Genomic DNA, 15,477 nt, shown 5'->3' with positions numbered 1-15,477 from the left:
GGAGTGTAGCTGGTGCCATGCACAAACAGCTGTGTGAAGCTGCAGCTGAGAGCCAGGAACCAGTTGCAGTTATCCATCCAGCTGTGAAGCACAATTACGGTTGACTACTGTAAAAGGGACTACTTCTGACACACACACCTCAACATCTATATAGATGAGGCATTTGTAAATATTTGTTGTATTTTTGTATAATGGCAGGATGTTAGTTAAAAATTTCAGCTTTGATGTTTCTGTATCTTAAGCCTTCAGTTTACTGAATCTCATCACTCTCCAGGTCAAGTTTTTCAGTTTCACCCCACTATCCTACAAGACAGTCTCCTCTCTCCTGAACATTGGCTTATTACACAAAAGAAGACTAGTTTATTGGTGACCTTTCAGGTTGTATGGGTTGACAGTGGGTTTGAGCCAAAGAAAAAGGCAAATTGCCATCAACCTTATTGAAGCCGAACCATTGTCACAGCAGCAAAGGTTGTAAATAAGCTCCAAATGATCCTGTTAGGAGAGTCTCACAAGAAAAATTCCTTTGCTAAACATTGTTGACATAAGACGATGTACATTTCTCTGTCCAAAATGCTTGAGATGTTCCAACACACTCAGGGACTATATAAATGCAAGGGTTACTGTTTTAACTGTGATTCCTGAATTTACTGGAGCTACATTGGGTGGGTAGTAGGTTTGATGGATTGTTCCCTCTTGGTCAAATAAGGCCCAACAGGTTACCTCCCTCCTAAGGCCTCTTCCAGCAAGGCAAAACAATTGATTGCAGATGGAAGTGGAGTACTGAGGTAGCCTGTGGCTCTGGTTCTGATATGGACAGAAACAAAATACTTTAGGCGGACCCACAGAGCCACATATCATAGCTCAGCATGATCCTAACCTCAGTCAGTGCCTGCACACATGGTTCGATTTGCAGTCTGTATCTTAACTATATTGTAACCTCCTGATCCTTAGCCACTAGACAGCATATTTCAGCACCAAGCAAGATGACCTGTCTGTTTTTTGTTTCTTTGTTTTGAACAGTAAGTCAACACCTAGCAATGAGTGACAAAGTTTTCTATGATCTAATGCCAGGAATCTAAAGCTCAGGAATGATGTTGAAGAATAGGAGGTAAAATAAGAGTGGACTCAGATCAGAGTTGAGTTATAACTTGCATTATAGTTTATTCATCTTCTTGAGTCTCATTAAAACATATGTATACATTAGGCATGAGTACAGGCAAATGCACCTACAGTACAGTGTCCAGATTGTATTTTTAAAAATTTGTTTCCAAAAATAAATCCTGTTGCACTGAATGAAACAAAACACGCAAAATAAAAACTGTGGGAACTGCTCCAGTCAGTCAACAAAGACCAAACCAGCTTTGCACGAGCCAGAGCCAAAGAGAAACTTCAAATTTCAAAATGGCAAGAACAGTTTTTTGTCAAACCACACAGAAAGGACCTATCAGTTCATATTGTTGCATATGCAACTGCCTTCACCTGCAGCCAGAGCAGAATGAGTGATGCTCCATCCCACCTCACCCCAGTATCTGAAAGGAACTTTTTGTTAACCAGTCGGGCACCATGATATGGCAAGGGCCACTGTAACCTTTCAATGTATAGGCTGACCTGTTTCTATGTCTGTCTAATACATATTTTTTTTACCCCTACTCTCAAGAACAACCTAAATTGACCACAATCATAAAATAGCAAACGAATCAAACCCCAATTCTCACACAATAATTTAATCTTAGATAGAACAGTGATTCTGGTTTCAGGACTGGCTGGTGTAAACTGGTAACACACGAGACAGGTTAGAGAGTATGAAGGGCTTTAAACCGATGGAGGCAAGATTTTGCAACAAATAAGAAACCATTTTTTCACCTCTTAATTCACTGTTTGAGTCCCAGGACAGAACAGCAACCATTGAGAGCCCATTATGAAGCAGCTCAGGATAATCATGGTGCTAAGCATGAATGGAAATAAATCTATAGAACCTTGATGCTTAACATGTAAACCAAAGTAATAATTGTGACGTTTCTAAAGTAAGTTTAGAATTAATGGTTAGAGAGGGCTTGGAGCATAAAATACAGCAACATGAATTTCCTTCAGAGTATGGACTTCTAAAAACAGCTCACAGAGAGAGAGAACACCACACAGAGCAAGGGAGAGAGTGAAAGATTTTCTTGAAATACAAATGGGGTGGATTGCCAAGGCAACTTTATATAGCAATGAATCAATGATGGCTGATTAGTGGGAGCTGGAGCCAATTATTTGTCCAGAGTAGGAGAATGGAAGGTACAGGTGCAGTTGAAGCAGATAGCTGAAATAAAAATGGGTGAGAGGATAGAGGGATTTGGATTTGAGATGAAAAGAAGTATTGTTTAAAATACCAAAGAAAATCCAAAATGTTACTTTCATAAAGCAAACTAATTAATAAACGTCTGCCAGTGGATGACAGATGGGGATGTAGGTCTATGACAGATTATGCAACACTCTACCGTGGGAACAACAGCATGTTACAAGACACTTCAATGTACCAGTACAATGTTTCTAAAGGCAGTGAAATATCCAGATACCATTAAACTTGTTGGACAACTTTACCTCTGCACACTGATTTCTAGGCAGATTCTGAGCTTGACATTATACAATACAGTTTACAGTTCAAACAAAGCTACAGGCAGGGAAATTGTGTGGAATGGGTTACATGGTTTGGAATTCAACAGTTATTATCATGTTAGTCTATAAGAATCGGACTACACCAAAAGGTGTTAAGTGTGGGATCAACTTTATTCAATAGAGTAAGTAGCACTGTGAGGAAACATGTGCTTCAAGCAGATTGTATGTCAGGCAACACATAACACTTGGCATAAATCACCATTTACTTTGTGATAAGCTGTACTGGCTTGCTGCCGTTATATGCACCAAAACCACAAAAGAAAGGAAGACAGGCATTGGAAATAGAATCCACTGTGGACTAAAGCTCCTTCAGAGTAAACAGATCCCACAAGCCGTGAGCAACACAGGGGCTATAACATTTCATTCTCAAAGATTAAGCACCCAAAGTTGGAAAAAAAAGGGATTTTGGTTGGGCAAACATAATCCAAATATTTGAGATGAGCACTAGCGTCAATTTAATAATTATATATTTCATTTTGTCTAGTGTTAACTTATAAAAGAATATGACTGTTTACCAGTGTGTAACTACCTGTGTAGGCTACTTGGAAGCAGAGTGAACAATGAGCTCCACGGAATAACCAGAAGGGATTGCCAAAACTTGCTCCTACGTTTTGGCAATTTTGTTAAACACAATTTAGGTGGGAGGGGATTCCCCTGTTTCCACATTCCTACTGAAATTGGAATAACTTTCTACAGAAAAATATTCTTTATTTGGTTGAAAATGGTAATAAGCAATGCTTCCACTGGGTAAACTGTGTCACTAATGCATAGCAGACAAAGGAATTCTCCCCAGATTCATGTCTTCTCATTGATTTTAAGCTTCTATTTAGAATGTTTTAGATTCTGTTTAGACATTCTATAGTTAGCTGACTTTTTCATAGTAGCACTGAGTGCAGATTGTTGCAACAGCTATTTTGTCCATATAGCACTGTAAAGGAAACACTGCATGCATGGTTTATTTATTGCTTGTGTGGTCAGTATTCCCTAAGGTCAGTGATTTAAAGCAGGTGAGGTTCTTTCCGTAAAGTCGCCTCCAATATAAAGGCTCATTGAAATATACTTCAAAACAGGGTTGAGGATCATTGGATTTTCCTGAGAACAGCAAGACTGAAGCAATGCATAAAGCCAGAACTGTGCTCCTTGCTGTTTAAACTGAACACCTTCTCTCTAACTCGCTCTTGGAAACATTAAGTTTGTTCGATGTTTCAGGAATGATAACTTCACTCATTTAAAACCAAGTGTGGAAAATACTTCAGAAAACATGAGTTTAAATGTAGAAGCAAATTACTGCAGATGCCAGAATCTGTACTCAAGAGTCAGCTGGACTCAAAACATTAACTTACTCTCTCTCCGTGGATGCTACCTGGCCCGCTGTGATTTCCAGCATTTCTTGTTTTCAGTATAGTTTTAAGTACGTATGGCTTCACCCAGTTCAAAATACAAGATGGAAATAAAGGCAACAGATGGCTTGGGATTTTTTAGTCTTTATTTTTTGTTATTTTTAAAAGTTGAATTGATTTACTTACATCATTCTAATTAACCACTGCCCCCATCCCCTATTTGCCACCTTCTTCAAGGATGGCAACATTGCTCCAAGGAAGTGTCAAAGATTGAACTTTAATTGTATGATTCAAACTGGTGGAGTGTGAACTAAAAGTATAAGCTGCAAAAAAAAACTAGAGGTCAGATAGAAAACTGAGGGGATGGGTGAGGATGCTTCACAGAAATTGAGCAACGTACTTGCTGAAGTCAACGTGTGTTATGTAATCTGAGCACCAGTTATGTTTTGTGTAATCTCTTGCATAATTCATATTGTTCGGCCCATGCAAACCAACCAGTCAGTTTATTAATGTGTTCAGGGGTACCAAAGGATCAAACCGTTTTCATAGTACAGTACTTCAGAGGCCCTTCAGTTTATTGAATCTGAACTGCCAAAAACTTCTCTTTTCCAAACCTTGTGTGGATAAACTATCATGATGATAATGGTATAAGATCTGAAGGGGGCATCAGCAGGTATAATTGACAAATGAAAATTGCTCTGCTCACACTTCAATCAACTCAACATCTATTTCCATGGAGTGAAATGGAATGGGTTTAGTGCTGGCTGCAGGAAAAATAATCCACAGTGCAACTCTCAAATTATCTAATGGATTGAAGTACTATTTGGGTGTTTTTAACCATTCTTCTGCATGTTGATTGCAGTTTAGCAATGGAAAGAATTGCTGGTCCATAACTCTGGGAATATAAAGTAGAACCTTACATTTATTAGGCACAATTGGGACAATGTTTTACTGGAGCATGGTTGCTTCAAAGCACAATCTCTCACCCCCATACCAACATCCCTCCTGTTCCCAGCCCATGTTTCCATTGTGAGACACAATGTACAACAAGTGAAGTGTGCTATGAGGATCAGACAGCTTAGTATTTTACCAGCTTTCTCTGTTCCATCTAACGACCCTTGAGAACCTTTGATCTTGTGACCATTCCTTGCACATGCACTTAATCGGAAAAGGGAACATCACAGCCAAGTTTGACCTTGTCCCCTCATTCAACAATAGCAAACTTGTATGTACCTCAATGCACACACATATTCCTGGGGTGGGGAATTGGTGCATTATCAGGAACAGGAACTCTGCCTGACTTTCCCTGCTCTCACCTTCAAGAGCACAAAGACCCATTTAAGATCCCCACTGCTACCCCTAGCTAAGCCCAACTAATACAGAACAAAACTGACCAAGCCTGGGAGCTGCCTGATCTGTGTGGATCGGTACACCGACTGAATCAGTTCCTATTGTACTTTCAACACTAAGATAATTCCTTGCTCCTGTTTCTGACTGAAAATACACTCTTATCTAACTGGAGACAGAATCACAATGGAAAATTATGACTGACAGGCATTTGACTCAGCAATGGTTAGTTCCCCTTCACAATGAAGCAACCAACCTGAGACGGACAAATCATGAACAGAATCAAGCTCCTGGCTTCGGACCTTCAGTGCAAGATTACAAAAAAAATGGTAGTTCCCATAAACTCCAAAACATTCTCAGACTTGCATCTCAGTCAGAGCCCTGTGCACACAACCACACGCACATTGTTACATAATGGCATTCTGCCCAATGTTGCTGCAATGTTCAATCATATAACTAGGGCTTTTGTGTATTCATATTACTTTAAGAGTCCTCCTATTCATGTATGAGAAGTTTCATTCGTGCCACATGGGTGTCACTGGCTAGCATTTATCGCTCTTGCCTAATTGCCTTGAAAAAGGTGGTGGTGAACTGCCTTCTTGAACGACTGCAATGTTTGAGGTGTAGGGATATCCACAGTGCTGTCAGGCAGTTCCAGGAATTTGACTCAGGGACAGTGAAGGAACGGCCAGATGATTCCAATTCAAAAAGCTTAAAGAAGAACTTGAGTGATACAGGGAAAGATGTTGACCATCTCCCTCTCAGATGGGCACCCTAGAAGTCTTCCTGGATTTGGATTTCTCCATTTTTTTTGCCCCCAATGTTTTCACTTGCACAACAAATGCAAGAGGATTAGGATGATAACAGGCACTGTTATCCTCAGGTGTATTCACCCAGCACTCAATATTCTTTTGAGTAGTAGATTGCTGGGTGTGGAGAAGGTATCCAATGAGGTCAGTGAACAAGAAAAAATCTAACGATGGAACCACGATAAAAAAAGACCACTCGCTAACTGGGAGGAAATAGCTGATGAGATGGATAAGTGGGATCTTTTCCCTTAATTATTTTTTGGCATGGGTTATAGCTCTTTCTCTACTCCCAATACTGCAATTACTATCAATGACCCTCTAAGTCTATATATCTGCTGGAACAAATGAACAGGACTATTCTATTTAGCACTATCCATCACTTAATAAGATCATGTCTGATCTGTGGTTTATAGACCTGCTTTTGCTCCAGATCCTTCCGTATGATGTGATGTTTCTCAGTGGAGGGATTAAGTGCAAATGTAATTGCACACGATGTGGACAACTGACTGCACCTTGGGGTGAATTCTACCCTTATTGTTCATTCTTGCTGTACCTTGTAAACATTGTTTTGATGTTCTCATTATAGGCCTTGCTGCCGCATCACACATTTTAAACATTGTCCAAGTGAAAGAAATGTGCTTTATAAACAACAGTGATGCAATGGTTATGGGAAACTAGTGAAGTTTTGAGCGTGTGTGTTTTTTTAATACATATTTGTCCCAGAAATTCAAACATAATGAACACAGATTGATCACGGTCCACTATGGGCTGGGTAATGACTGTGGAATAAATTGTATCAAGCAATTTGTCCATTCTTCTTGAGTCCAGAAATGATGAGATGTGAATCGAGCTTCGGAACTCAAGTTTCCACTTCTCCACGTTTACGTCCGCATCTCACGACATGGAGCCATTAGTGGCTGAGGTTATCAACAAATTACTGCATCGACAAAAAAAAATCCAAACTCGAGCCGCAATCCCCACCCCTAAGCCTGCTTCTCTGCTGTTCCTTGCCTGATATCAGTCGAAGTGAGAACCCAATTTGTGCCAGTTTGGATTGAAGTTTACACACGGCGACCTTTGGATTCCTGGTGAACAAAGTCTGAAAACAAAAGTATTTCCAACAGTATGGTGCTTTTTGACAGTGGGGCTGTTGCCTGGAAAGCCGGTCCCCAGAGCCTGAGGGAGGGCCAGGGAAGAAATCAGATATAAGTGCAAGGAATCCAGTAAAGAGAGTGTGTCGTACAATCCCAATAACAAATGGTCTGTTCAACAAAGTTTAGAACCGGTCACTGTACCATATTTTTAAGTAATCCAACAGGCCACTGTGGCAAACACCCGGAGGCGCAGGCTTGGAATTAACCCTTTCCAGGCCACCAGTGTCGAAGGTACTGAGGCAAAGTGCCAGCAAGGGGCCCGGATGCTTTCTTGACTACAACTTTTACTTGTTTTGATGTTCTGTCTGTCTGTCGCACTGCAGCAGCCGAGAGGAGAAAACAACAACAAAAAAAAACAATAGAAAATTCATCTCTGTTCAGGTCAAAGCAGCCACGAATGTCCCAAATCGATTAGAGATGTCCGAATGCAAAGATCTCCAAGTTTGCATGGGGCTCCGGCCTTTAGAGTCAGTAAGGTCGTCTGTGCAGTGAACCGACAGGCACTGCAAATGGCTGCCAGTCTGGACTGATGAAGCCTTGTTCTGGGAAAGCTCGTGGGCTGGAAAGGGTTAATAAACAGAATAAGTTTTAGTTTTCTGGATTAAGGACCATTTTCGTTTTCTCTTTTTTCTTTCATAAATAAGCTGACTTTTCTTATTGTGCTTAAAGTTTTCCTCAAGCCAACAGCAACCCCTGTAATTCTCCTCTGTATAACCTGCTGTGGACAACCTCACCTTTTCACGTGAACTTTGCTGATCAATTTTGGCAAGAGTTGGACAGCAGAATCAAGATCATCAATGGTGCAACTACCTTCCAATCCACAAATTACAGGGATATCTTTTCAGGAAAGACTCATTGTCACCTGTCAGTCGTGAACAATTTAGAAGGAGAAATTGATTTACTTTAAAGGAATGATGTATAAAGTAAATCCATTGGCAACCAAGGAAATCAGATTCAACTAAGTTTGAAACTGTTCCTTTTTGTGATGAGCCTTATATTCACTCTTTCAGCATTGAACATGTAAAATTTTTATTTAAATAACTGCATCATCATTCTGCTGTTATCAGTCTGAAAGTTGTTTTCACAAAAATGTATTCACATCTCTACACGGTAGGGTCCATTCTTTTGAAATTCTGGAACCCTTGAACATTGCAGAACTCTCCCCTTACAGAGGGGTGTCACTCCCAGTTGATAGGGAGCCAGGGAAATAGTTTAGAATTCTCTTCAGTTAAAAAAAAGTGATATCAATACCTGTTGTTTTCCTTCACTTATAATTAATCATTGTGACATGAAGAAACAAGTTAGCAAGACGTCCTTTTGTTTTAAAACAGGAATTAATTTTGGCAAAAAGCTCTTAAGTGATAGTATCAAAGGGTCTCCCCTGTTAATGCCACATAGGCTCACCTTTGTAACAGGACGCATCTAATTACTTTTTGCTCCATTGTCCATTTCTTACCATACACTCATGGGAAGTAAAATGGAATAGGTGAGCGCAAACCCAAATCCCAACCGACATCAAAAAGAATGAGACCATCAAATTGCCCAAAATGCATTTCACCTCAGGTTAATCCAATTCAGTGAAGCACTCCAAGCTTGACCCAAACACACCATCCAGATACAAAATGCTGATTTTGTCATACTTAGGCTGGAGAGTCAATAATATATCATCTTAATACCTGCAGACCTCACAATCCACAGTTACTTAAACTTTTCCTTTCTTTTTTGAAACTTGAATCAGCTATTCTTCTTGCGAAGATTACAGAGAATGGATTCCACTCAGCCAATTCCTCATACAAACTGCAGAATTCTGATCTCAGAAGTGAATGCCAGTTACTGCAGTAATGGACATTCTGCAGTTAATTTGGCCCTGAGCAACGAAAGGGCATCGTTTGCCAGAGTTCCCACCCCTGGCCATGTGTGCCTGTGAGCATTGGCAAGATTGGGTTTGGTTATGATGCCTTGGGTTTAAATAGTTCATCAACACCCATGCAATCACACAATGAAAAACAGCTCTTGAATAAAGTAGCCAAAGCCTCCCATTGCCGATGAAGAGTACTCAGCTCCATTCAGTGCTTATTTGGAATAACATCAGGTCAGTTCTCCAGGTTCAATGGTAATGCTCAGTGACGTCTTCATTCAGGACACCACTAACATTGTGAGAGTAGCCCAATTTTACAAACAGCGTTGGCAAAGATTGTTTTAAATTGGAAATACAGAGACAAAATTGGTAACAATTACTTCCTAATCTATTTAAAGCCATAAAAACAAAAGAAATATCACCTCCTGTCATCAACTATCTTTGCAATTCATCTTTGCATCACTCGAAACAGCTGAAAAAGTGAAATTCTTTTGACATTGAATTTCATCTCATTCCTTAGCCCCAGCACCACTGAGTGCATAGTTCTCAGATGGTGAGGGAAATTTCATAGTTTATAAAAATGGCAACCTGCCCAAATAACTAGTATCCAGGAGGTACAAAACAAGGCCGAGAAAATATGAAATGATGTTTCAGCTTTATATTTAGTACCATAAATAAATGAAATTATGAGCTACTCAGACAATAACAGCATTCAGCTTAGACCCAACAGCTCTCCCAATTGTTCAAATCCAACTGGAGGTGTGCAATTACAAGAATGACTGGTAACAGCAGTTCCCATCTCCCATGTATTTTTGAGTCTGATTTGTTTCGTCAGAGCAGAATGTCAAGTATCAGAAAATCTTGGGATTATAAAAGTGCCTGGTAAACTAAAGTACTCACAACTCTGAAGGGGCAGTTTACAAGGAATGATTCTGCACTCCCACATTCCCAGCATCAAACAATAAATTGAGCTCAGAAGTGTGGTTTGGAGAAACAGAACTACACCATTATAACTCTTATCACTGACCCAATGCTTCCTGTGAGATTAGGGTTGCTGAATCACCCCAGAGGAGCACATTAAAGATGGGAATCTCTCCTTTTTCTCATTTCTATTTTTGAAAGACAGCGTATTTTTAGATTCAATAAATGTAGAAATTTATCAAAATAACAACATACTGTACAAATAGCAATCATTTGGGCAGTCCAGCACCTTATACACCATGAGAACCACTGTCCACTCATGGAGGTTGCTAACTCTCTGGTTATCTTGGAGTCTCCAGGAATTCAACATTGATCTCCCAGACACAAGCAACCAGATAGAAGATTATAGGGGCATGCAGAATAACAGAGACAGCAAAAAAGACTGTTGGACTGACAGTCAAGAATTGTCCAATCAGTTAACAAGGAGTCCTTTTCCTTTTCAGTTGGTGTAGGAAGACAATATGCTGCACACATGGACATTAGGCCACAGAGGCATGTGCTGAATCCTTCGGGAAAATGTTCCATCAGACTTGACAATCCTGGACCTTGATTGGCTCGCTACTCCATGGGTCTTCAACCTTCTATTGACAACCTACCCAACTGCAAAATGGGACTTCAGTGTTATTCCCAGTCTTGCTTTTCAGCAAACAAAGTACGTGAATGTCAGAAGGAGGAGGAGGCAGGGTTAGTCCACATTGTACTCCACACAGGGTTACTCCAGCTTCCACACTAAAGTGAAGAGGCCCTCTAATACAGAGTTATTAATGGGACTGATGTAGTGGTATTAGACTATTCTGAGTTAGGGGAGGGTAGCCTGGCAAGGAGGGATCAGCCTCCCATTTGTTACTGGTCTCCATTGCCATGATATGGATCACATGAGGAAACGATAGACTTATATCATGAAGCATTTGGAGCATTCTGAGAGAGCAAGATCTAGACCAGGGATTGTGACCCCTAACAAAAACTCAACCCCTCCCCTAGAAGACAGTACATTATTGTAGGTTAATGTCAATGGTTTACTAGGACCAAGCTAAAAGTGTCCTGTTACCCAAAACAAACCAAAGTGCATATATCTCTCAAGTTCCAATGTATCGTAGTAATTCAATTGCTTGATCAAACTGATGCTTTAGATCATTCACTGCACAATGAAATGACTACTCAACATTCAACTCTACTGATATTCAGCACAATACATCCTAGTTGGAAATACGCACCGTGCTCTTTTTCGCGCGCTTGCGCGCCGATGTCACGCTGAACACCTCGAACAGCTTTACGTTTTTTTTCAGCCCATGCGCACGCCAACTGCCCAGCTACAGACTACAAGTAACACGTTTGCTTTATCGCAACATTGTGTCAGCTGTCCTCGTGGAGAACGGCATCTAAAAAAAATAAAGAGGGCAGTCAGACGGGTCATCAGAGCTACACTCCTCCAGCACCCACCCCAGCGCATTTCGTCACGAGATCACTGGCGATTAAATGGTGAGCCAACACAGCCTTCATGTGACAACACAAATATAACAATCTCTCTCCCTGAAATTGCTGAATCTTCTGAGGTGATGCCCCATCAGCATGCTCCATGCAGAACCTCTTCATCAAGGCCCCTGTTCATTAAGTATCGCTCTGAATAGTGACTGCCAGCAAGCTATTCCCACCAGAAGGCACCACAGTCAAACCTTGTCCTGACCTCCCCCAATAACCACCCACAGACACACACACCACAAACATCTCCCACTGGGTGATCACTAAGCAAATCAGATTATATGCTGACAAACCCTAATCCCAGGCATTCAAGGGTGAATTGCAGGACCTCAGCGTGCCAGGTGATTTCAATTCAACAGCAGGAACACAATGGACCAAATAACCTTCTTCTAACCATGATTCTAACTTATTCAACACATGCCATGGATTGAATCAACAAATATATCAGCTTTATAAGGATAGACTCATACTAGGTAATCATCACTCCATGTTTTATCATCTATGATGCAACCGTTCACCTCCTTAGGTGTAAAACTGTTCTAAGGCCTATGTGTAAACAACACAATTTGACACCATCCACAAATATTCTTTACTCCTCCTCCTGTACTGCTCATCACACCACTGCCAAACTAAGGTCCGTGTTACCATCACTCCAGCACATGGAGGCAAGCAAACCTTGGCACTCTCACCCTGAGAGTCCAAGTTCTGAATAACTTCACCTTCGATACCCTCAACCTCCAAACCCTACCTTCAAACCCTGCACACATACTAACCTTTCTCTTGCCTTATTAACATTGATTGAAAAACTAATTCAGGTCAGAAAAAGCAGCAGCCTCATTTTTAATAACTCACCAGATTCTGCACTTTGAAATCTGCAAACAAAAACAAGGCAAGCAGTATATGTGCTGAATTATTGGACAGGCGAATGCACTCACAAAGCAGGATCACGACAGTGAACATGGATTCCTGTCAATAACGGGGGCATTCCTGAGAAAGCGACAAACAAGAACAGTTCAAACTGCTTCTAAACTAATTCAAAATTCGAAAAAGAAAATTACACTCTAACTCCAACCATGCTGCCTGGGTGTATATTTATAAATCTTAATCTCAACAAACTACAACCATCTTATTTGATCATTCTATATAGCTATGGCCATGCAACATTATACATTGCAGCATGAACATGTACAGATCACACTGACCACACCTATATGTGGATATACGCACATAAATTGTAATCCACACATGTATCTTTTGTAATGCCATTCAGCGCCATCACAATCTATGCAGACCATCATCAGGAACGGACTAAGAGTATTTTTGTTTGTGTAAACTTTCTGAAAACACAAGGTATGTCTCATCTTAGAGCCACACGGTTATTACTTCTGTGTAAAGTAACAATCATAAAATTGTGTGATATATTCCAAGGAGTTGGGTTTACTTAATCAAATTAAGTTATGGAACTTATATAAAAGCAAAACATAAAGCAGAACTGGACAGGAAGGATATTACTGAACTAGCACTGACCAGTGTGCAAGAAGGAACTAAGAAACACAGAGTAGTGCAGAGGGTGAGTGCCGAGATATCTGGCTGGAGAAGATCACTTAAGTTCAGGCAGTTGTTACAAAGGAATTATCAATCATGAACTAGGATTTTAAAAGTCAATTCACAAGAATGTTTAAGCTGTCATGTAAAATACCAACAACAATGATTATTTTCAATCAACTTAGCACGTAAAAAAGTCTAAATCCAGCAGTTCTCTGATCTTCAGTCCATAGCTGAATAGACTGCAGGCACTTGCGTTCTGTAAAATGTTAAAATTCTCAAACTTGTTTAAAATTCCCACCAATACCTCCCGTCTCCCTGTGTTTGCAACATTCCACACACAACCCCTCCACCCCAAGCCCTATAATCCTGCAAGATCTTTGCATTCCAGCAATTTTGGCTTCTTCTGCATTCATTAATCACACCACCTTTGGAGCTGCCTTGACCCTAAATCCTAGAATTCATACCCTAAATCCCTTCACCTCATTTCTCACATTTTCTCATAATGTCATTGACCCAGACTTTGGTTACCTGCCCTAAAAGTGTTAAATTTTGGAGGACAATCATTCGGCATAACATCATCAGACACTTTACTGTGTGGAAGTGCTGTATAAATTGTTGACTGAGCCTGACTTAAGATTGGCCACTTGGGTGAAGTAATGGAGGGGAGCTATTGCCTGCAGAAGAGCAGCACAGGGAGAATTATACTTCTTATTGTCTGGGTTTGTGTTATCTGGTTTGGGGGGGGGGGGGGAGCAGACAGAGTGAACAAACGGGGAAAGATAATTTTCACATATGCAATGAAAATTCCAGGCTGCACCAGGTCAGACTGCAAAACTATTCGGATGTCCTTTGGCAAACTAGGAGAAGTAAGGGGGAGGGGGAGTGACATGTAACAAAGGAAAGAAATAAATGGGCTTTTTAAATACTGGATGCTGCGCATATTCCTGTGCTACAAAAACAGTCAAGTGTGAAATCTAATTCCCATCCACGCCCTACATAAAAATAATTAAATTGAGCAAGAGCTGAGCAACAATACATTATTCAATTTTATATTTCAATTCATTTCATTAGAATTTTCGCTTATCAGGTGGTTACAATCGGTGAAATTGAGCATGTAAGATTTGGTCCCTTTGTTGGCCAGTCTCCAGAATGCAACTAAACTTCAAACCTTGCACTCTCCAATCTTTTCATACCCCAAAACCAAACAAAGATGGATTTACCTCTCATTTTAAGATAGGCCTCCACTGGCTTCATACAGCATCATAAAGGACATTAAACGCTACAAACTCCAAGGATTTAAAACACAACTAGGAACCCTTCCAAGAGAAACGATAAATAATGGCTATACTTCAGGGAGACAGTTTTTTTTCTCAGCCCCTGTTCTGATTGTGTGCGCGTGGGGTATTTTGTTTTCGCTTTTGTTTCTTTCCCTTCTGAGCTGAGAAGTTATTTGAAATTGCAATCTGCCGTGGGTCACTCCTGAGAATCAGATGTACACTGTAGTTAAGCGCGACTGGGAGAATTTAAGTGACAGGACAGAGTTTGAATATCTGGCTTGGCCTGCGGGCTTGTCCCTTTCACCTACTGGAGCGTGCTGACAAACTGCAAGCAACTGCTGCACGACTGACCAACTTCCATCCACTGAACACAGCAGGAGCCCGGGATGAAGACGACCGTTCTCCACGGTTAGTCAAGCATAAGGTCCTGATGTCTGTCTGTCTCTCTCTCTCTAGCTGCCCCTTTCAGAATATATGCAATCCAATCATTTTCCGAGCTATTGCTCTGAATGGCAACAAAATGAAACACACCGTGTACTTAGAACAATCAGAGTCAGGACTTGCGCCGTTTTGTACGGGTTGAGACTTTTTAATTACAATAAACTGGTCATATTCAGAGCTGACTGGATCCTTACAGCCGATAGAAACTATTGTTTCTCCTTGGCTGCTCCTGAAAGCGGCCTTGCCCTCCTAAACTTTCCTTTCCCATCTCAGGCAGGTTTGGGGCTGAATAGGAAGATCTAATCCAGGCTCAATCGTGGCGGATGGAGGAGAGAAAATGTCCTTTTCTTTCCCCTCCTCTCCCCTGCCTCAGATCACACAATACCCTCAAATCAGCAACTTGCCTGGTGGGATTTAACTGTTTAAGAGAATGCAGCAGCCATTTCTTCCTCATTACAAATGCAATTGCCACACCAAAAAAAAACTCCCAACAAAGAGGAGGAGCATTGATTAGCATTTTCAAGTTCTTCAAGTTTATAGTCACCATAGAGCGCAAATGGTGTTGATGTCCTCCTAGTCACTCCC

The 15,477-nt window shown here is 40.8% G+C and overlaps 1 protein-coding gene across 2 annotated transcripts in view; it reads right to left on the bottom strand.

Annotated features, from left to right (window-relative positions):
• mn1b (MN1 proto-oncogene, transcriptional regulator b) overlaps positions 1 to 15,477 on the bottom strand; it is a 113,164-nt gene that overhangs the window by 79,866 nt on the left and 17,821 nt on the right. The window contains exon 2 of one of the 2 annotated variants that reach the window (XM_043715619.2): positions 1,137 to 7,867. The exons of the other annotated variant lie outside the window; for it this stretch is intronic. Within the exon in view, the coding sequence (XP_043571554.2) occupies positions 7,686 to 7,867 (182 nt within the window). The 3' untranslated portion in view covers positions 1,137 to 7,685. Of the gene's footprint in view, positions 1 to 1,136; positions 7,868 to 15,477 lie in introns of those variants that run through there. 2 annotated transcript variants of the gene reach the window in all.

The sequence above is a fragment of the Chiloscyllium plagiosum genome, unplaced genomic scaffold (assembly GCF_037043375.1).
Source record: "Chiloscyllium plagiosum isolate Xiang-an unplaced genomic scaffold, Cpla_swu_hap1 HiC_scaffold_24, whole genome shotgun sequence".
Taxonomy (NCBI): domain Eukaryota; kingdom Metazoa; phylum Chordata; class Chondrichthyes; order Orectolobiformes; family Hemiscylliidae; genus Chiloscyllium; species Chiloscyllium plagiosum.
The sequence above is the reverse complement of the archived record's forward strand: the minus strand, read 5'-3'. Positions and strand labels throughout refer to the sequence as shown.